The sequence below is a fragment of the Sceloporus occidentalis genome, unplaced genomic scaffold (assembly GCF_023333645.1).
Source record: "Sceloporus occidentalis isolate IW3139 unplaced genomic scaffold, rSceOcc1.0.p SCAF_2, whole genome shotgun sequence".
In the NCBI taxonomy this organism is placed as follows: Eukaryota; Metazoa; Chordata; class Lepidosauria; order Squamata; family Phrynosomatidae; genus Sceloporus; species Sceloporus occidentalis.
Genome location: NW_028316982.1, coordinates 157,221,581 through 157,243,232, shown reverse-complemented (window position 1 = coordinate 157,243,232; position 21,652 = coordinate 157,221,581). Strand labels below are relative to the sequence as shown.

Genomic DNA, 21,652 nt, shown 5'->3' with positions numbered 1-21,652 from the left:
ACTTTTAATTACAATGCGCCCGTGCCATGCACGGACGCATTTTATGCAGCTTCCAGCTTACGCGGAGGCTGCTTGGGGAGAAAAACAATGGCATGTGCCCCTGGGTGGCATGTGCACCACTCCGCCACACATGCACACGCCCCATTATTTCCTATGGGGCTCGAGCATAGGTGAATTTTCCCTTACCGGGGGATCCAGAACAGATCCTCCCGTGTAAGGAGAGGGCCCACTATTAGGATCTCTAGGACAGAGAAAAACTTTACTCCCCAGTCCTGTGGCATTGCCCAGTGGCATCACTAGAGGGGTGCGGAGTGTGTGATGATGTGTGGACCACATTGGTGACACCCTAAGTGGGGCTGACACAATTTCTCCTCAAATACCTACCTTTTGGCAGAAATGGGCTGTGGCATTAATCTATATCTCTTAATATTTCACCCACTGTCTTTGATTTTAATGATTTTAATGTTTATGTAATTTTAATCCTTAACTGTTTAATTCTTTTTAAGGGGGGATATTGGGTATATATTGATGTACTATTTTAATGATGTATACCACTTTGATTGTCTTAACTAAAAGCGGGATATAAATAAAAGTTTTATTTAATATTTATTATATCTCTTTAAAGTTGAAGCTCAGTGGGAGGAGAAATGAGAGGCCCCAGGTTTTTTTTAAAATTAAAATGTCAAAATTTTAATTTAAAAAAAATTGAAATGATTCTAAATTTTTAATTATTTTAAATTTTTATTTAAAAATATTGCATTTTAACCCAATCTCCCCTATGTATATGTAAATATATTTAGGATGTGCATATGCTATTGTTATTTGAAGGTATAATTTTAATTTTGCTAATTCTTTTATGTCACAACTATCAGTATGACATTCAGTGGTATATGGGAATTAATATTTACAAGTAACATTAGTGCAAAAAGGGGGAAAAGCATTCCTAAGGATCCTGTATGGTGTGAAATGGGAGGAAGCCAATAGTGGTATGTGTGTGTGTGTGACACCACGAGTTCCCGCACCACACCAACCCTAGAAATGCCACTGGGACTACCTAAGCATACCACTTTACATTCACTCATTGGAATGTGAAAGGGTTCCATTAAGCCCTAGGGAGAACAGAAAAACATATTTGCCCTTCAGAAGTATGAGGTCTGCCCTTCTTTTCATCCTTTTAGGGTTGGTTCTGAAATTCACTACATCCTATCCCAAGCCTTATAGTATTATCATACTCCACAAGGAATTCATGTTTCTTTGGCATGTTGCTTAATTTCTAAATATTGTATTTAGTGATGGTAGGGAATATAAAAATTGTGTCTATGATTCACCATCTTTCTTGAGATTTGTGATGAAACTAACAGTTACACAAATTTTATATTTTTAAATTTAAAAAAAAAATCCCACAATTTATATTTCACCTTACTCTCAAAATTGGCCCAAGTGGCGTATAACACAAGTTACATAAAATCTAGTTAAGTCATATATAATGTTAAAAACAATTAAACAACCAAATATATTTAAAACACCAATTTACAACACTCTTAAAAGCAAATTTTTAAAAATGCATCATACCCTTTTGAAATGGTCAGTTAGTAATGAAAGGCCTGCTAGCAGAAAGCAAGCAGAGAGGGGGCCCAACTTAGCCTCAGCGGAGTGAGAGGGATTCACAGCCTGGGAGCAGCCACTGAAAAGGCTCTCTCCTCCTGTGTCTTCACCAAGCATGACTGTGATAGTGGTGGGACTGAGAGTGTACCCTCCCTCAAGAATCTTAAAACTTGGGCAGGCACATATAAGGAAATACAATCTTCCAGTGAGTCTGGATCCAAGTTATTTAGGGCTTTATAAGACATAAACAGTACTTTGAATTGTGCCTGGAAATGAACTTGTAGCCAATGATACTGTTATACAGTCCACTCTCTATATCCATGGATTCTGTACCCACAGATTCAACCATCCATGGGTTGGAAATATTTTTAAAAAATATAAATTCAATCTTGATTTTACCATTTTATATAAGGGGCACCATTTTACAGTGCATTGTATTTAATGGCCCTTGAGCATCCATGGATTTTGGTATCCACAGGGGATCTTGGAACCAAACCCTAGTGGATATCAAGGGGCCCTGTATGTTCCTGTAACCAGTTCTGGCCAGCACTCCGGCCACAACATTTTAGACTTCTTGAAATTTCCAAACAGTTTGCAAAGGGAGCTCCACATAGCACGGTGATTCCCAAACTCCAGTCCTTCTGGTCCTTCTAGTGTTTTGGACTTCAGCTTGAGGCATCTGGGAGCTGAACTCTGGGAGTATCAGAGTTTCAGAATCCCTGACATAGTGTATGTTAAAGTAACCCGAATGGGTTGTAGTCAAAGCATGTGATTCCCACTGTTTCCAACCTTCTCCACCAGATCCTTCCCTTGCTTTCCCTCTCCCAACTGTTCATAATCTCCTGTTCATGTCTTATCCACTTTTTTTTTAGTTTACCGATTCACTGTTGGATCCCAGCAAAAGTGCCAGGTTTGAGAGCTTCAAATTTCAGCTTCTAGGGCCAGATGGGGAGCCCTATGTGGTGTCAGGAGAACAACACAGGATGACTATGTGGATGCAAAGATGCCAACTCTCTTCCACACTGCTCTTACTACATGTTTTCTGTCTTGTTTGCCTTAAGTCATTTCCAACTTCTGGAGACCTTAAAGTGAACCTATCACAGGGTTTTCTTGGCAAGTTGCTTCAGTGGTGGTTTGCTATGGCCATTCTCCAAGGATGAGAGTGTATGATTTTCCAAAGTCACCCAGGAATTTCATGGCTGAACAGGTATCTGAACGCAGTTCTCCAGTCATAGTCTAGTGCTCAAAAACTATGCCATGCTGGTTCTCAGGTATCATAATATCATACTCTAATCCTGAAGAAAAATAAAGATTCCTATAGCCAATTGTATTTATTAAATAATTTAGTAATATAATCCTGAAACTATGGGTGCATCTGTACTGCAGAATTAATGCAGTTTCACACCACTGTAACTGCCATGGCTCCATGCTATAAAAGCCTGAGATTTATAGTTTGTTGTGGCATCAGAGCTCTCTAGCAGAGAATGCTAAATATTTCACAGAACTTCAAATCCCAGAATTCCATAGCATTGAGCCATGGCAGTTAAAGCGGTGTCAAACTGCATTATTTCTGCATTACAGATGCAATTATATTAACGTTGAACATCCAATGTAAGTTTTAAAAAAAGAAGTTAAAAAATAAATGTAAAAAATTGCACCTTTTCATCAGAAAATTTCTGATCACTTCAACGATTTTAACCTATTAGCTCCAGTCCAACCCCATTCTGCCATGCATGAAGACAGAATCAAAGCACCCCCAACAGTTGGCTATCCAGCCTCTGTTTAAAAACTTACAAAGAAGGAGAATCCACCACTCTCCAAGGGAGCGTGTTCCACTGTCGAACAGCTCTTACTGTCAGATGTTCTTCCTAATGTTGAGGTGGAATCTCTTTTCCTGTAGCTTGATGCTTCCCAAGTTATAACTACTTCTCTCTGTTGTTTTTATAAGTTTTGTATTTCCCTTTTAAAAGAAGCAATTGGCTATACAGAACTGAATGTCACAAAACAAACAAAACCCTAACACCAAGAAGTGTCATTCTTTGTTTTAAACTACAATGCAATACTGATTTTATGATTTTCTTCTTCACTGACCAGAAAAAGGAAAAACTTGCCCATGTGATCTGGAAAAATACATAAATGGGTACAGAAAACATTTCCTAGAATGACAGCAATGAAACTAAGTAGCACATTTTATAGTTATTAAAAGGTCCAACAGCCAAAGCCAAAATGTAACACTGACTGAATTCACTGAAACTGAAATATGTAGTGCCCATGGGACAGCTGTCTCAACTGCTGTAGAGAAGCCAAATATTTGTCCATTTAGTGGACCCACTGCAATGGTATCTGCACTTTCTGGAGAAATATAATTCTGAGATACTAAGAAAAGGCAACTTGACATCAAAAGATGTATTTTTGATTACAGCAGTGATCCCCAGAGTGAATGGTAACACTCCTTGGGTATTATAAAGAGGGAAGGGGGATGCTGAGGAAAAAGGAGATAGCAAGGGGGCCAACAGTCAAAGAACTGCATGCAAGAAAGACAAGAGGAACCAACAGCCTTTAGGACCAAGGTAGGGATGATGATTGCATGAAATGTCTCTTTTTGGGGTGCCTTAAAACCACTGCACAGCCTTGTTGATGACTTCATGTGGTGTTGTCTCCCGCTCTTTGCCAGCCTGCACAAGCTCACTCCCACAGACTGACTGGAACAAGAAGTTAGATCAGGTGGTGATGGGGGAGAAGTGGAGACAAAAAAAGAGCTTTCACATCTGGGACCCTAATTAAGTTTTGCCAGGACTTGACTGGTAGGTTAGAGCTGCATTGCTGGTCCTGCTTGTTTTCATCAGACAGGCCAAGAGAAGAGATAGCAGAAGAAAGAGTATTTGTATGGAAGGAACGACAACTCAAAGCTCTGTGGGGAAGGGATGTCTCTGGGGAAGGAGAGGTACAAATATCCGGGGTCAATTTTTTGAAAGAGTCCTTTGCCTCTCTTGGACAGACAGTCTCTCCTTGCAGGACAGAAGCTTTTCCCTTCTCCTAGTCAGTTTGGAAGCAGCAACCGAACAGCTGGTCAAACAGTGATGGACAAGCCTCTTACCCATGCTCACTTTTGTTACAAAGCTGGGATGAACAAGAGGCTTCTTAGTCACTGTTCAACCAGCTGTTCAGTTACTGCTCACATGGTGACCGGGTGCAAAGGGAGCAGCAACTGACATTGTTTGTTTTGAATTTGTAGTAGAACAGTAGACTTAGTATCAAGAAATAGGCAAGGGGGGCACTAGGGTTGTAAGCCAAGATGAAAAGGGGGGGGGGGTAGCCTGAAACAGTTTGGGGAACACTGGATTACAGTGTGCTATGTGGTAACCTCAGTTAACAAAGTAGATGTGTCCCCGGGCATTACTTTAACAGAAACTTTGATGCCAGACACAGAAAATAACATAGAAAGAATAGGGATAAGTTCCTACCCTACAAAAAAGAAGAACGGTTCAATAAGGTTCTACAAACTTTTTATCCAAAAATTACAATATGCACATTTGAAATGAAACAACCAGGTGTGGTAGGTCTTGCATAAGTAAACAAAAAAAGTTCCAGCCTTCTAAAGATAAAATAGAAGCTTTTTCCAAAATGCAGTGTTACCATTGCAAGCCAAGAACACTTTTTTATTTTACCAGCATCCACCTTTCTTATAATTTCTGGTTTGGTGGCCAGACTTATTTTTTTTTTTTATTATTATTATTATTATTATTATTATTATTATTATTATTCCACTTAATCTCGAGGAATCCAAGTAGATTACAGAAGTAAAACAGCATACAGTTAAAAGAGAAATGCAATAAAAATTCCAAGATCTCCATCTCTCCCCCATCATAAAAACATAATTAAACACTAAAAAGAGATTAAACCAAGAAGAAAGGTTAAAAAAACATTAGTGTAAAATAAAAATTAAAATGAAGTAAAAAATTTTCAAGAGGAGTCCAGGTAGAGTAAAGGATAAAGATGGAGGATAATGGGAGGGGGGAAAAAGAGGGGAGGGAGACAAAGATGTTCTAGTCTGGAAAGGCCTTCCAGAAGAGATCCGTCTTAATAGCCTCCTAAAAGGTTTCCAAGGTGGTAATCTGACGGATCTCGTCCGGCAGGTCGTTCCAGAGCCTAGGAGCGGCTGCTGAAAGGCATCGCTGGGTCACTGCAGAAAGTCTAGTCTTCTTCAGTTGAAGCAGATTCTTCCCAGTGGAACAAAGAGTGTGGGGAGGATGATATGGGAGAAGGCACTTCAGCAAAAAGTCAGTACCCAAGCCATGCAAGGCTTTAAAGGTTAAATCCAACACTTTGTACCTTGCCCGGAAACTAATAGGCAGCCAGTGAAGGGATTTTAAAACTGGTGTGATGTGGGCAGATCTAGGTATGCTAGTAACCGGCCTGGCTGCCATATTCTGTACCAACTGAAGTTTCCGAACTTGACATAAAGGTAGCCCCACGTAGAATGCGTTACAGAAGTTGAGCCGAGAGGTTACCAACGCATGTACCAGTGTTTCTATCTTCCTCCTCCTCCTCCTCCTCCTCCTCCTCCTCCTCCTCTAACATACTCGAAGGAGCTAGTAAGGCAGGCCTATCTGTTCTTCCCTTTTGCATTTTCTGCATACAGCAACCAATTCTAGAGGGAGCTGCTGTTTACATTCCCTGTTGTAGGTAGGCACACACAGCTACAACTGGTTAGGATAAAGTAAAATCCCACTTTTATCCACTTTAAGAGGTGGTTTTCCCAGTTCCTTCTTCTGAAATATAGTTTACAGAACATGGAATTTGCTGGTGGTCTCCCATCCAAGTACAGTCCAGAAGTGACCCTGCTTGAATATTGGTGTCTTAAGGGTAATGAGGCCCCTCATCTCAGCTGCTATACCAAAACCTTATATGTTGCTCAAGGATTGGCAAGCTGTCCAACTCTTATTTGTCCTCTTTCCACCAAGCTGCAGAAATGAGGGACAGAACATAAATGCTTAGCCATTGTTAGTGTAAGAATGGATTTCTCAAATCATCTTCGAACCATATTTTTAGATCCAGGTTTGTTGATCCCAATGCAACTATGGCCCTGTACAAACAGGCCATTAAGCACGTACTGAGTATGTGCTAGGGTTGCCCGGGAGCGTCCTTTTCAGATGCTCCCTAACCCTAGGATGTACTCAGTACATCAAAATGGCGGCGCCCTGTCTACATGGGTGCCACCATTTTGATGTAATGGGCGTGCCGCGTCCAAACGGCACGGCACGGCTGTTATGTCCTGGTGCTGCTGCAGGGCGCCTGTGGCGCCCTTTCAGCAGCGCCAAAAGGAGCGCCAAAAGGAGCTCCAAAACAGAGCTCTTTTCACACCGCGCCAGCAATAATGAAGAGAATCTGTCTCCCCGCTGCTGTTAGGGTGTCCATGGGGCATGACGCCCCAAAGACATCCCTTTCCAGGCCGTGGGAAAGCCCGAGGTCTGGAAAAGCGGCGGATCAGGGCCTCTGGGGCTGCCGCTGTGGCAGTTCAGGCCCCGATCCGTCAGGGAAAGGGGCGAGTGCAGACTGCCCCAAAGGAGCGGTCTGTATCCCGCCTATGATTAATCAATCCAGCTGAGTTCAGCTAAATAAACAAAACAGTTTTTTATAAGCAAACCAACAAATGGTTTAGTTTTACATCCAAATGTGGTATATGTAACACCCACAGAGGTCTAGTATTCAAAAAGTCTAGTATTCCATTCAGTGCTGAACTGAAACAGGGAATATGGCTAGTTTCTTCTGAGCAGTTCCACTACTCTCTTATTTACAACATTGTCTTGGCATCCTCAGAAACACATCTTACTATTTCATTATTTCCTCCTCCCTTCTAGGTAATTATGTGCACTCTCCAGTACTTTTAGAACACATTGCTAGTACTGTAATATTTTTTAAAAAAATTACAGTTCAGTATATTACCTATGTACCAGGGTTTTTTTTTTAAGGTTAAACATCTTAGTGCTAACTAATATATTAGTGACACCACTACAAATTGCATATCAACTGCAGGTTGTGACAACAAAAACATTTTTGTATAAGAGCTTTTAATGCCTATGAATAGTATGAAACCAGTACTTTAAGTAAGAGGCATACACAACAAATGAAAAAGAAAGGCACATTTTAGTAAGTATTAAAATAAAAAGTGAACTTCTGTAAATATTAAATGAGGAAAGAAATGTATCTAGGTGTTTTGAACCTTATCTTAATGAAAACCTGTGTAATAATAAATAAGTCTACTTACCAGCCCACTTAAAGCTACAATCCAGATGTAAGTTCCAGAAGTTAAAAGCTACAAGATAAAAAATTGTAATGTACAATGTAACTTTGGTTGTACGATCATTTGACTATTTCTGTCAACAACAATAACTCATCATCCTAGGCAGATATGCATGGGTAGAGAAACTGAGGAAAACAGAAGGCTCTAGAACCATGGTTGGTGAACCTGTGGCACGCATGCTAAAGAGGGCATGCAGAACCCTTTCTGAGGGCATGCGCGTCATCAAATGGCTTGGGTCCAGAGTACTTGGAGGACCGCCTCTCCCCATATAATCCGCCCCGCACTCTCAGGTCAGGAGGGAGACAACTTCTGAGAGTTCCTAAGGTTAGATACACAGTGTCCGCGCATAGGGCCTTTTCTGTTTTGGCCCCCCAGACTTGGAACTCTCTTCCTGACGAGCTCCGCTTGGCCCCCTCCCTTGAGTCTTTCAAGAAAAATCTTAAGACTTATCTCTTCCGCCAAGCTTTCCCCCACATGTCCTAATTGTTATCTTCTCCTATGTTTTGTGAATGTTTTTATTGAATGTTTACTGTTTTTTACTGGTTTTAATTATTATGATTGAATGATGGTTTTTTAATGATGTATTGTACTGTTTTAACATGGGGGGATTGTTGCTGTTACAATTTGTATTTTACTATGTTGTAAACCGCCGTGATCGAAGGAACGGCGGTATATAAATAAAGTCTCATTCATTCATTCATTCATTCATCACCTCCGTCATGGCAGAGGCAAGGAGGAGCAAAGGGAAAGGAGCACTCCATTTCTCGACCTGTCTCATCCTGGAAATACTGATGGAAAGCCCTTCCAGGGTGGGAGGGGTGAAGGAAAGGAGGGTTCTGTTTCTCCACCCCTCCAATCCTGGAAATGCCAGGGGAAAGCCTTTCCAAGGTAGAAGGGATGAAGGAAAGGAGGGCTCTGTTTCTCCACTCCTCCCATCCTGGAAAGCTGGGAAAAGTCCCGCCCTTGGAAGCCCCACCCCCAGAAGCCCTGTGACCTGGCACCAGGTGACACCTGGTGCAGGAACACCACTGAGTTTGGGCACTCGGTCTCTAAAAGGTTCGCCATCACTGCTCTAGAACAAGCAACAAATCCAGAGCACAATCAGAGGAAAAACCCTCTGGTGAGAGAAAGAACAAGCAACTGCACAAAAAGAGTCTCATTATGTGCAACTGTAGTGATGAAGATGTGTAGTTTAAGTTCAGTTGGATATAGAAATGAAGTGTGATCAATAAAAACATGCACTACTTGTGGAAATTTTCACGGTATGGAATATAATCAATTTCAACACAATTTTTATTCTCCACAATCTGTTAATGAAAGATTTCTTCTAATAAACAGCTGTACATTTTTTAATCCCAAAAATAAGGTCAATTGCAAAGCCAAGTCAAACAGCTGAGTAGAAATGATTAATATCTATACTACCTAGAAACTATTTAAATAAATCATGTGGAAAAGGACATCTTCACCACCACTATTATTTATAAAGTGAAGACATGATTAATAATAAAAAAGTAAAACTGCACCTAGGTCCAGCGGGAGGGGAACAGTGTGTGTGTGTATGTGTTTATTTATATCCCTCTTTTCTCTCAGCATTGGGACTCACCTGAAGTGCAGAGTTGCAGGAAAAGTAGGCCTGGGTAATAATCTGAAATCTTACATATTCATTCCCCCTTCCTCAAACAACAACAACAACAACAAAATCCAAAATGAAAGAAACAAATACATTAAAAACTGTCAGTTTCCAATTATAGCTGAATTATTCAGGCTAGCCAACAATGTATCCAGGAAGAATTTATAACTCCTTTGTAAATTATCCTATAGAGTGTGTGTGTTTCTACAGCTCTTTTATCATTTTTTATCACTTTTCAGTCAGGGTCAGTAATATTTTCTCCAGTGGTTTTTTTTTTTTTAAATCACAGATTGGCAAACAATTGAACTTGTGTCATATGCAAGATAGTTATTTTGTCTGCAAGAGAAAAATCAAATGCTCATAATTTAGTATCACTATTGTTCTCAGATTCACAGATAACCATGATGAATGTTTAACGGCTGTCTTACCCAGCAGTGATAAGAAGGGAAAGTAAAGCAAAAGAAACTGAATTTAAGATAATTATCTAGCCAAATGTTAGCAGTTATCACTTCAGTCATAAGAGGAAAAATGATTAATCAAACTAACGGATTTTACAAAATGCCATGGGTGGTGATTACACTCAAACACAATCGTGGTTAGGGCATTCTGTCCCTCAAAATTGCTGAAATTAGCAACCTGAACTGGATCCTGAAATGTATCAGAAGCCAAATTCACTAGTTTGTTTAACATACAAAAGACAGCAGTTAGGATCCTAGTATTTATAGCAGGTCTAGCCCAACTGGTAGGTCTCAGTTCCTAAGTTTTCAGTTTAAGTCCCGGAGCCCCAGTAGATTCCGGTTTCATGAAAACTTTGAAAATGCCCTATACTTCTGATGTGTCACAGTGACAAGCACCTCACCAAAATTAAAGACATTTCTACAAAGTTAAACAATAAAAAGGCTTCTCCACTGCCAGATATGAAAGTAGGAGAAACCATGTCCACTTACTGTGTTCTCTTTTCCACATCTGTTAATATGTAGGTATGTCTGGGTGTAGGAATTGCTTACATCCAATGCCAATCACAGATCCACTGTACAGCAGTATACACTGTAGCTTTTATTGTAAAGCTTCCATTTCTAATTTTTGTTTTATGTTTTAAGACTAAATATATGGAAACATGGGATATCATGCTACAGGCACTGGAAAACAAAGTGGGCAAATGGAAGATACTACAAAATTAATTGAAGTAGTTGAAAAGTAAACAAATCAACACATACTGTACCTGCAAACCCAATATATACACCAGTGTCTTGTTCGTGATGGAAAATTGGCCCAGAATTTGTGTCACTTGTACTCTTGGAATGGAGCAATAAAATGGTACAAAAAGAGCAAATACAGGACCCAAGCTGTTGAGACAAAATACAATGCAAAAATCGGGTGTAAATAGAATGCTTACAGATATCTTAGTCTCTCTTTCCTGACTAATTTTGAACGAAGCAAATGTATTTCCCTGCCTTTTAACATATTAAAATACTATGCCTATTTTAAACCAAAACTGTAAGCCTGAAATAAATGCCTTCTTTCAAGCTAGAATGTATACTAGGAGAAAGCACATGACAGCAATCTCCTCAGAGAGGCACATACCTCCCATCTATGACACCCACTGGACCCGGTGGACCATCATTATGTAAAGCTTCTGCAACCATGGGATAAGGTCTGGAGAACTAGGGCCACACTTACCATGCCCATCCAGCATGGTAAGGGTGTAGTATTTTTTTATCTCTTTTGTCCAGTGCGATTTTCTTGGGTATAGTCATTCTGCAGTATGGACAAGATATGGAAGCTAGGATAATAAGCTTTCAGGCATAGGTTATTTAGAAAAACATATACTGTAACTTAGCCAAAAGAGATAAACTTTAATACAAAAATGATAGTAATTTTAAGGTAAATAGTAAAACACTTTCCCTGGAATGATGCTGTTTTTTTCAAAATCCAGTTGAGAAGCAGCAAGAAAAAAAATGATATGAGACTCAAAAATTGAAGTGCTCAAATCCTAACATATCAAGATTCCAACATCTCTCATTTAAGAACTCTGGGAACAGTAACACAAAAAGAGTGCTATTGGTTGGTGCAATCTTAGCACAAAAGGACAAAACAATTTTTAAAGGTGTTTAAAGTCAAACCCACTCGCTTTTTAAGCAAGCTTAAATTCACAGATTAATCTGTTCTTCCAACTGCCTAATGAGTGCTCATAGTGTGTCCTTTGTTCATTCCAAAGTGCTTGAACCAAACTATAGAGGTGTGGCCAGGCACAACAAAAACATAGCTATGACCAATGAAAACTTAACATGCCAGCGTATCTGGATGGGATCTTGCCATAGTTTAAAAAACAAAAATCATTCTGCAGATGTGCATATACTTTATAAGTAGTAAACATATTTTCTTAACTTCCATTGAAAGAGTTACCAGTTACTGCAAAACTGTCTAAAAAATAACAGTCTAGAGCAGTGATGGCGAACCTATGGCACGCGTGCCAGAGGTGGCACTCAGAGCCCTCTCTGTGGGCACATGTGCCATCGCCCCAGCATAGAGTTTGCCACAGTTTGTTACTAGAAAGCCAGAGGGACATGGCACTTTGCAATAAATAAGTGGCTTTTGGGTTGCAGTTTGGGCACTCGGCCTCTAAAAGGTTCACCATCACTGGGCTAGAGTCTAATTGCTATTACCAGCTTCCCCTAGCTATGCTGGCAAGGACTGATCAGAGTTGCTGGTTAAAAATATTTTGAGGGCTGTATATTCCCACCCATTATAATTGTTAAAAAGTAATCAAGAACAATAACAAATTATGAAAAGTCATTAGTTACTGCAAGAATGGAACTACAAATAACAAAAGTCAAGTACTCGGTTGTGGCTCTCCATTCCCTGGTGAAACTGCTCTGTGGGGATATTCCTACTGTAACAATTGTCTTGTGGGAAACCTCTCTGAGCCAGAAAATACTTGTGTACTTTCCCTTGCAGATGTGGCCTGAGGCTGAAGTAATTACCGTATACACTCAACTATAAGCTGACGTCATGTATAAGTCTAGGGTAGGTTTTTGGACAAAAATTATGGATTTTGATATGACCTGTTATTTCCTTATAAAACATTAAAATATGAATATGCATAAATGTGCAAATGAAACTACATATACTAAATAAAGTATTTTATTCATATATTACACTGAGTTGGGGGGGGGGGAGACACACAATGTCTGTATGTAGATGTAAAGTGGGTTCCCAAGGGTAAAAAGTTTGAGTACCACTGTACTAACAAGTTTCCATAAACACTAGAACATATAGTTTAATGAAGCATTACTAATATTTTCTGCATTGAAAGTACCAATGAAAATTTAGCCCATAAAGAAGTTATATAAGTATGCTTGCATGCAAGGGCTGATTAACTCTACTGAGTGACTAAACAAATCTGACTGTGGACAGTATTGTATTTACAATGTTTGTGGATTAAGAACTGCAGTTACTGTGGAATTTACTCATGTAAAATTCCCCCACCTCACCCCCACATAGAGATGTTTCAGGGAAATTAGGTTTGTAGATCCCCTGGGCAATTTCCTCCAATATGGACTATTTTTATAGTCTCACAGGTTTATACAGACAATATAACCTTTCAGAAATGCAAGCAAACTTCAGTTTCCTCATTCTTTGCCATAGAATCCCATATGAAGTTTGATTTTATCTTATTGTCAGACTAGGGTTTCTTCTTAAAAAATTCTGCCTGTCTCAGAGAACTGCACATTTAAATGGGACATAAATCTTAGTTTTGCATAAACAAAATATTGATAAACCTTATGGATATTAATTCCTTTTAGTGTACAATAAGTAATGTTTTGACTGATTTTATTCTCTGATATCATGTTTTAAAATGAATGAGGGATCTTACCTCTACACAACTCCACAATTTGCTGCATTAGAATAAAGAGTCAATTATACCACACCAGCTACTCTCAGGGCTGAGCAGATGGGCCAGGACAGCACAGAATGAGCTCATGTTCTCCTGGCCCCAGTTGGTCCCTGGCTTGGCATGGAGATGGGTGGGTGTTTACACAGTGTTCCTACACTGACCTGGGACCTGCTACCTTGCTGTACCATTGTTCTTACTCAGGAGCCCATCACCAGATGTGATGCGATAATGAGGGGCAGGCTGCATCCACGTGTCCAGGCATCCCGTCTCCACATCAGACAAGGCAACTGGGCTAGTGGATATGAATAAGAACAATGGCATGGCAAAGTAAGGACCATGGAGTTTCCAGGAAACTCTGGAGCAAAAAAGGAGTCAAATTACCCCAGGGTAATTGCCATTTACCCTGTGATCAGGCGAGATCCATTAGATTTACATCCGGTCTGCCAATATCGGGCCCAATCCTGCCCCCAAGGTTTTGACTTGTGTTTTCTGAACTGGATAACACAAGGATGGAGGGAACATTTTGGTCTGTGTGGACAACACCTCAGTGCTACTATGGGCAGAGTTAGATGTAAGAGGTCAAATGTTAATGTGTCTACCCAGTTTGTCAGGGTGCAAATATCTTGCTTTAACCATCACGTACAAGGAAAAACAGATTTACAGTGTCTGGGAGCTCATCTACACCAGCCAGAATACTCCAGGCTGCTGCCAGGGTATTCTGGCCTTGGAGCTGCCTTTGATTCCTTCCATTACTTCTGCACTCTTTAGCAATACTGGCATCTGTCTATACATATATCCCTGATGTGTTGCTTGGCACCACCACTGCTGGCACAAGCTACTCTGTTTGATGTCAGAAATCAGGCACCAAGTCTCAATCACTTGGTTGGGTACCTTACTGTGACCCCAGAGGGAGAGGCTTGCACCAGCAGGGGTGGTGCTGAGCAACAGACCAGGAACATGTGTGTACACAGCTGCCCAACACTGCTGCAGAGTTCTCTGAGTTTTCCTCAAAAATCTGGAGAAAAAAAGGCAAGTTAAAAAAACAGTTTAAGGGTGGGATATGGCAGATCTGGTGAAGAACTGGCCTTATGTTGTGAAGATAGTCTGCATTTGAATTGAGGTTTGGCCCTGCATTGTGAAGACAGGTTCCTGTGAAAACAGGATGAGACCATTTTATTTGGCCCATTTAGATGAGCCTTGAGTTGTGGAGAGTTTTCAGATCACAATGAGAATTCTAATTATTGCATGTTATTAAAATGCTTCATGCATGGTAGGATGGAGGTAGGAAGGTTCTGCCTCCCTTGCAGCAGATAAAGAATTTATGATACTTGCATCACTGAGCAACGCCGTTGGCAGCTCATGTATGATAAGGCTAACAAAGATGTGTAAAGTTGTATAAAATATTATAAATTTGAACTTACTTTCATGGAATACCACAACTTGTCATTTTATCATTTAAAAGAACACAGGTTGTGAAGCAAGATTTTGTTCTACAAAAGCTACAATATACATATTTTTAAAGACAAGTCTTTAACACACAAAAAGAATCATGAAAAAAGTGAAATGAATAGTTGTTCTCACTTCCCACATTTTTTTTTTGAGGTATACTTCAGCTATAGGGAGGGGAAATGCCATCAACGCCATAAAAGGGTACTCTGACCTAATCATTCTTAAGAACAGCATACAAAGGGGAAACAGTTACATATGAAATGTGTGGCAAATACAAACACAACAGGGAAGATTTCATGAACTACAATTACGTGAGTATTGATGGTATTACCTTTTAGTCCCTTGGACAAAGGCATTTAATAGTTATAAGGTGTCAACAAATAACTTAAGAATATTTCTCATGCAGCAGTAATAAACAGTAGCAGAGATCAGGATCACAGTCAACTGTTGTGCAACAGAATCTATCAGCATAATTTATATTATTTAGTTGAGAGGGATGCAATCAGAAGGAAAAGGGTATGCTTAAAGTAAATATTTGTTCTAATTTTTTAAAAAACTAATTCTGAGAGGATTAACATCAGTATTATTTTTTAAAACAAAATACATCATTTGGCAAAGCCCTAATTCATCTCGCATGCTGTACTGGAAAAATATTTTAAAAATTGCATTCTGAGTCAAGACAGGTATTTATAGGATAAAGGACAAGTGTTTACAATGTTTATTAAACTATTCTTTAATTACTGTTGATGTTTAAATATGTGATAATATAAACTTTAAATTCTACTTTTAACAAACATTTTCTTCCAAACTCTTTTTTATTTCATGGAATTTTATTCCCTTTAACTAAAACAGCTTTCCTTGCATTGTTGTATTCAAACATTAGAAAGTTTTTTTATATGCTCTGTCCTTCCACTTTAATCAGAATATATATATATATAGAGAGAGAGTCCAAGCTTAAGTTTACTCAGAAGTTTACTGACAAGTCAGTTCTGCTGAGTTCAATGGATCTTATTCCCAAACAAGTGTGCATAGGATTGCAGTCCTAGTGATTTGCTAAATATGTTTTCATAATTTGCTATCCTCTATGCTAAACTAATACAAACCCTACCCAAAAAAATTAACATTGTCAGTGGTTTAAAAAATAATTTTTGGCAGATTAACATACTACACTTTGTTACAGTGTTTTAACCATTTTCAAATTGTGCAACTGTATTCTATTTATACAGAAGAAAACCAGTGTTTTCAATGGTCTTAAGGATGAGTAAATATGCATAGGGTAGACTTAGTAGCTGTCCTCTTTTCTAATAAAACTTAAAATTATACCTAATAAAACTTAAAAACAGTCTGCCTTTCACTTAAACAGGGTATAGAGTTTGCCTGAAATCTCTTCAATAGCCAAGTCTTATCTTAATGGACCAATATGGAAATGTTGGGGTAATGGTTTACTTATTAACATTGACCAGTATTTCCATGCAAACAAGGTCCAAAACACACTGCAGAAATAATCCAGTTTGACACCACTTTAACTGCCCTAGCTCAGTTCAGGGAATCCTGTGAATTGTAGTTTATTGTGGCACCAGAGCTCTCTGACAGCGAAGACTAAATGTTTCACAAAACTAGAGTTTCTAGAATTCCTTGGTATTGAGCAGGGCAGGTAAAGCGGTCTCAAACTGGACTATTTTTACAGTGTGTTTCAGATCTAGGTCAGAAAACTACATTAGTTCAAAAAGATAAAAGTGATAAATTATACATATTATTTTTATGTTTACCAAAATAACTCAATAGAGTTTCTCACTGAATAATGTTTAATGCATGCAAGTACTCATTTTGGCACCTAAGTGAGCTCTCTGGATTCATGTCAGCAGGTCATAGAACTAGTTCTTCACAGCCCATACACTTTAATACAACATGAAGGCATATATCACCAACTGCTTCCACATAAAATAAATATACACTCAACTGAGGGTGGGGAACATTTGGCCTTCCAGATAATCTGGACCACAACTCTCATATACCCTGTGCTTGGTAGGGAACTTGCAAACCGAAATCTTAAAAATCTGGAGATCCAAAGGTTCCCCACCTTTGGGTCCTATCCTATCATCCTCACTTTTGCAATAATGTCACATGGATTTGTGTTTATAAATTTTCTATTTCATGCATAATCTTTTGACATTTTGACAGAGCTCTTTTGTGCAATCTATTTCTGAAATGTTAAAATGCCAGTGCATTTCCTCTATTGTACAGTAGGCCCTTGGTATCTGCTGGAGTTTGGTTCCAGGATCCCCAGTGGCTGTGGATGAGCAAGTCCCACTAAATACAATGGCATAATGAAATGGTGATCATTATATAAAATTGCAAAATCAGGGCTTGCTTTTGGGAATTTGTATTATTTTTGTATGTTTTCAAGCCATGGATGGTTGAATGTGGATAAAAAAATTCATGGACACAGAAGGCCAACTGTACCTAGTCTTTTAAAATCTATCTAACACAAAATCTGGAGGAGCAGTGGTAGCTAACCATGGTTCCTATTAGAAGGTTCCTGACACTTGAAATTTAAAAAAAAACAACGGTAGGAGTTGTGTCAGAAAAGTCTCTTCCTTCCTCTTTTCTGCATCTGTTGTCCTTTTTCTAGTTTTCTTTCCCAAGCTATGTTCCTTTTTGTTCTTGCAGTCAAATTCCTCTATAATATGGAGCAGTACATCCTATGCATGTCTACTGATAAGGAACTTCTACTATGTTCTGTGGGGCTTACTCTAGGAATAGCATGCAAAGGACTGCAGCCTGGCTATACACATGGTGTTCTAGACCTACTGAACACAGTAAGACTTTACAGCAAATATGCAAGGATTGCTGTTGCTTTTGAAGGTACATTGGAAATGTCTTGGATGTTCAGAGAAGAGAAAGAATACACTCTTGTCATCTAAGACAGCTAAAGAAATGCAGAAACCATTTGACAACAAATTGGAGCAATATCCTGTTTAAAATAGTACTGCCACAATTCAGCTATGTAATAGTGTTGTTAAGCAATTTGGATTGCTTACTACAGAACACACTAGTCACAGCAAAGTGCAGAACTTCATGTAAGTCTGGAAGATGAAAGCCACATAACCACTTCTCTTGCTGTTACAAGACAACACATTAAAAAAAAACTAGATAAAGTAGGCAAGCACACATAAACACTACATCTTACTCCTTACTCTTACTCCACACAGGTAACCAAGGATATCCCGCTGTCTAACAAAATGCCCTTCAATCATGCAATGTGAAGAAATTACTGGAGGAAAAAGTTTGCACTAGAAAAATAATAAATACAAGAACAAGGTAATGTGGTAGTACACAAGTGGCAAAGTTTTAAAAGTATTAGTAAAATAAGGAGGCACTGTGCTGAATGTAGATGATGTGTTTGCTGTTGTTGTGTGCTTTCGTTTCCAACTTAAGACAACCCTAAGATGAACATATCACTGGGTTTTCTTGGGAAGATTGGTTCGTAGGGGGTTACCTTTGTTTTCTTCTGAGGCTGAGAGAGTGTGACATGCCCAAAGTCACCCACTGGGTTTTCATGGCTGAATGCAATTCGAACTCTGGTATACAGAGTCATTGTCCAATGCTTAAAGAACTACAACACGCTGGCTCTCTCAGAGCAAATAATGATAAATACTTCCTCCTTTTTGGATTGTCTTGCCCTATTAGCTATTCCCAAGCTAGCAATCCTCATGTCTCATTTTTCATTCACTTATTTCTAAGAATACATCATTGATCCTGTTCCAAAGACTAGTTTTGCTTAGTAGAGAGAAGTCCTTTTCTTATGACTTGGAATCTCCTCCAGGTATTGCTAGGCATTATTACTACAGTGCGCCCACGCCATACGCAGCCTTGAGCATACGCGCTCAAGCCGCGGGGCGCACGCGGGGCGGAAGGGGCAGCACGTCCCATTCAATTGAATGGGTGTGCGAGCCCGTTGCGCCCCGCGCGCTCCCGCGCCGCCGCGCCACCGTGCACGAGCCCCATTGTTTCCAATGGGGCTCAAGCATAGGAGGAATTCGCCTTATGCGGTGGGATCCGGAACGGATCCCCGCGTAAGGCGAGGACGGACTGTACTACTCTTTAGGCAACAGTTCATAGTATTTGTCAAGATTTCACTGCAGTACTTTATCTGTACTGCAGTCTAACTTAATACTGTCTCAGCATATTGCTACAGATAATTGTTTTAACATTATTACTGTTATTTAGCTAACTATGCTTTTAAATTATATTTTGTGCACTGCGTGAAGACTTTTTAAAGTGGGTGGACAAAATATAAGCTACCAAGATTTTCCAAAATGCCTAGCTACCATGTTAAATGTAAACAGACACATGATTGCCTGTATTCATCAAAAACGTTTCCATTTCTTCTGCTGTTTTCTAGACTTCCTGAACTTCCTGGAGATACACTAGCTATGGCAACAATCTCAGCAACATCACATCAAGCTAACAATACAACCTGTGATCTATATGAACACAAAGATTCAGCACGTATATTTTTACCTGCATTATACAGTATTATTTTCATAATTGGAATACTTGGAAATGGACTTGCACTCATGGTGATAATTAAAAACAGAAAGAAGTTGAATTCTACCACTATTTACTCAACAAACCTTGTTGTGTCAGACATTCTTTTTACTACAGCTTTACCTGCAAGAATAGCATATTATGCAATGGGTTTTCATTGGCCATTTGGAGAAGTGTTGTGTAAGCTCACAGCTCTTGTCTTTTACATAAACATTTATGCAGCTGTGAATTTTATGACATGTTTGAGTGTTGACAGGTTTGTAGCTGTGGTCCACCCTATACGAACCAAGATCAGAAGAGTCAGATGTGCCACATACATTAGCTGTTTTGTGTGGTTTTTTGTACTTGGCCAAACTCTCCCGTTACTTACTTATGAGATGTCAAATAAAGAAGAAAGTAAGACAACGTGCATGGAATATCCAAACTTTGACAAAATGATCAAACATCTTCCTTGGATCCTCCTTGGTGCCTGCTTACTTGGATATATAATTCCTCTTGGGGTTACACTAATCTGTTACTCTAAAATTAGCTTCAAACTTTGCCAAACTGCAAAAGAAAATCCTCTAGCTGAAAAATCAGGAACAAACAAAAAGGCGATTAATACTATTATTTTTATCATTGTTGTCTTTGTCATCTGTCTCACACCATACCATCTTGCCATTATTGTGCAAATGATCAAGAAACTTGTGCTTCCTATTATTCCATGCAGTCATCAACAACTCTTCCAGAAGACTCTCCATTACACTGTATTCCTGATGAATTTAAACTGCTGTTTTGATCCTTTCATCTATTTCTTTGCATGCAGAGGATACAAAAGGACAATAATGAAAATACTGAGACGTCAAGGAAGTATTTCAGTATCAAGTGCTGTCAAAACAGCAGCTGATGAAAGCTCCCGTGACATTGGAAGCACACAGCTGTCTCCCCTTCCAAGACAGTGAAAGCACAATAAAGCGCACATGCTATCTGAAGCATACATCCAGTATCTTGAGTTCAGAAAATGCTGATATTGGCAAAAGCCCCTCCAATAAACCAATATTGTGAATATTCTAGGTTTGGAGGGTGATGTGGTACATGCCACAGCAGCCACAGCAAGAAAACCAACAACTAACATTTACTTTCATGTTGTATGTTTCCCCATAATGTTTTCATCATGGAGCATAACAGTGTCCTGTATATTTCTGTATTTCATTCTTCATAAACCAACAAGAGATATGAATCACTTTATGAACTAGTTTTCTACCAAAAAGATAAATTAGTATTAGACTGAATGTCTCCACACACTCTTGACTTCTGTGGCTGGCACCATAGCAACTGAGAGATGTAAAATGGGGTATAGCAAAGGAAATATTTGATAATATTTACTTTTTCATAGACAGCAAATGATATGAAATCATATAATTGGGAAAATAAAGGGTTTTCAGGAGAAAGTATCTTGACTGTTTTATGTCACTTTCAAAATATTATCAAGGAGCAACAGCTAAGTAACTTATTCCAAACTGGTGCTGCTTTCTTTTCCATGCACAGTCCATTTAGGATCATAAATGTTTATCGGTATGTATTATTGATAGCCCCTGGGCTAATCCCATTTAATAGTGTTTCCCACTGGGCAAACTAAGAACAACCACCACTGATCCTATCTTCTGTGCTAATGATGCCTTTTCTGAAGGTGGGGGTGGCAACTGTCCAGTCTGCCCATATGATTCCTCAACAATCACATAGTTCCCATAAGAATATGTTTTATACATATCCAAGAACATGTGTTACACTAAGAAGAGCTCAAACAGACAACAATCGATGAAAACAGGAGATTCCAAAGCCGGGATATCACTCAGAAGGGGACTTTTTTGTTGTTGTATGGGAAGTCAGTCCAAGCAAAAAGGGAAAAAAGACCCCTACTCAGTTAGTATCCAAAAATAATACAAAGATAAAATGATAATAAACAAAAGGGAGAGGTGGGTGTGTTCTTACACATGTTCAGCAACATCTGCACCCAGAAGTTCTTTGTTGTAATTTGTATTTACTTTACATACTGGTTGTTGTTTTTTTCAATTGGTTTGTTCCTTTGTATCCTGATCCTGGAACATTTTTTGTATGCTTCTTGTACGTACATGCTTTCATCTCTCAGCATTAGAAAGCTATTTCTTGGATCAGGATGAAATCTTTTGTTTCGTTTTTGATCTTAAATATGTATACAGTAAAGACAGTTGTGTTT

General features: G+C 39.1%; 2 protein-coding genes across 3 annotated transcripts in view; one reads left to right on the top strand and one right to left on the bottom strand.

Moving 5' to 3' along the window:
- UBAC2 (UBA domain containing 2) overlaps positions 1-21,652 on the bottom strand; it is a 100,281-nt gene that overhangs the window by 33,715 nt on the left and 44,914 nt on the right. For both annotated transcript variants that reach the window (XM_089511211.1, XM_089511210.1), the window contains exons 5-6: positions 10,762-10,885; positions 7,874-7,921 (exon numbers count right to left, since the gene is read on the bottom strand). In XM_089511211.1, the coding sequence (XP_089367337.1) occupies positions 7,874-7,921; positions 10,762-10,885 (172 nt within the window). The remainder of the gene's footprint in view (positions 1-7,873; positions 7,922-10,761; positions 10,886-21,652) is intronic.
- Positions 15,127-20,846, top strand: LOC149319177 (G protein-coupled receptor 183-like). The gene is made up of 3 exons (XM_089507983.1): positions 15,127-15,197; positions 18,099-18,207; positions 19,292-20,846. The coding sequence occupies exon 3, from the start codon at positions 19,323-19,325 to the stop codon at positions 20,376-20,378; it is 1,056 nt and encodes a 351-aa protein (XP_089364109.1). The 5' UTR covers positions 15,127-15,197; positions 18,099-18,207; positions 19,292-19,322; the 3' UTR covers positions 20,379-20,846.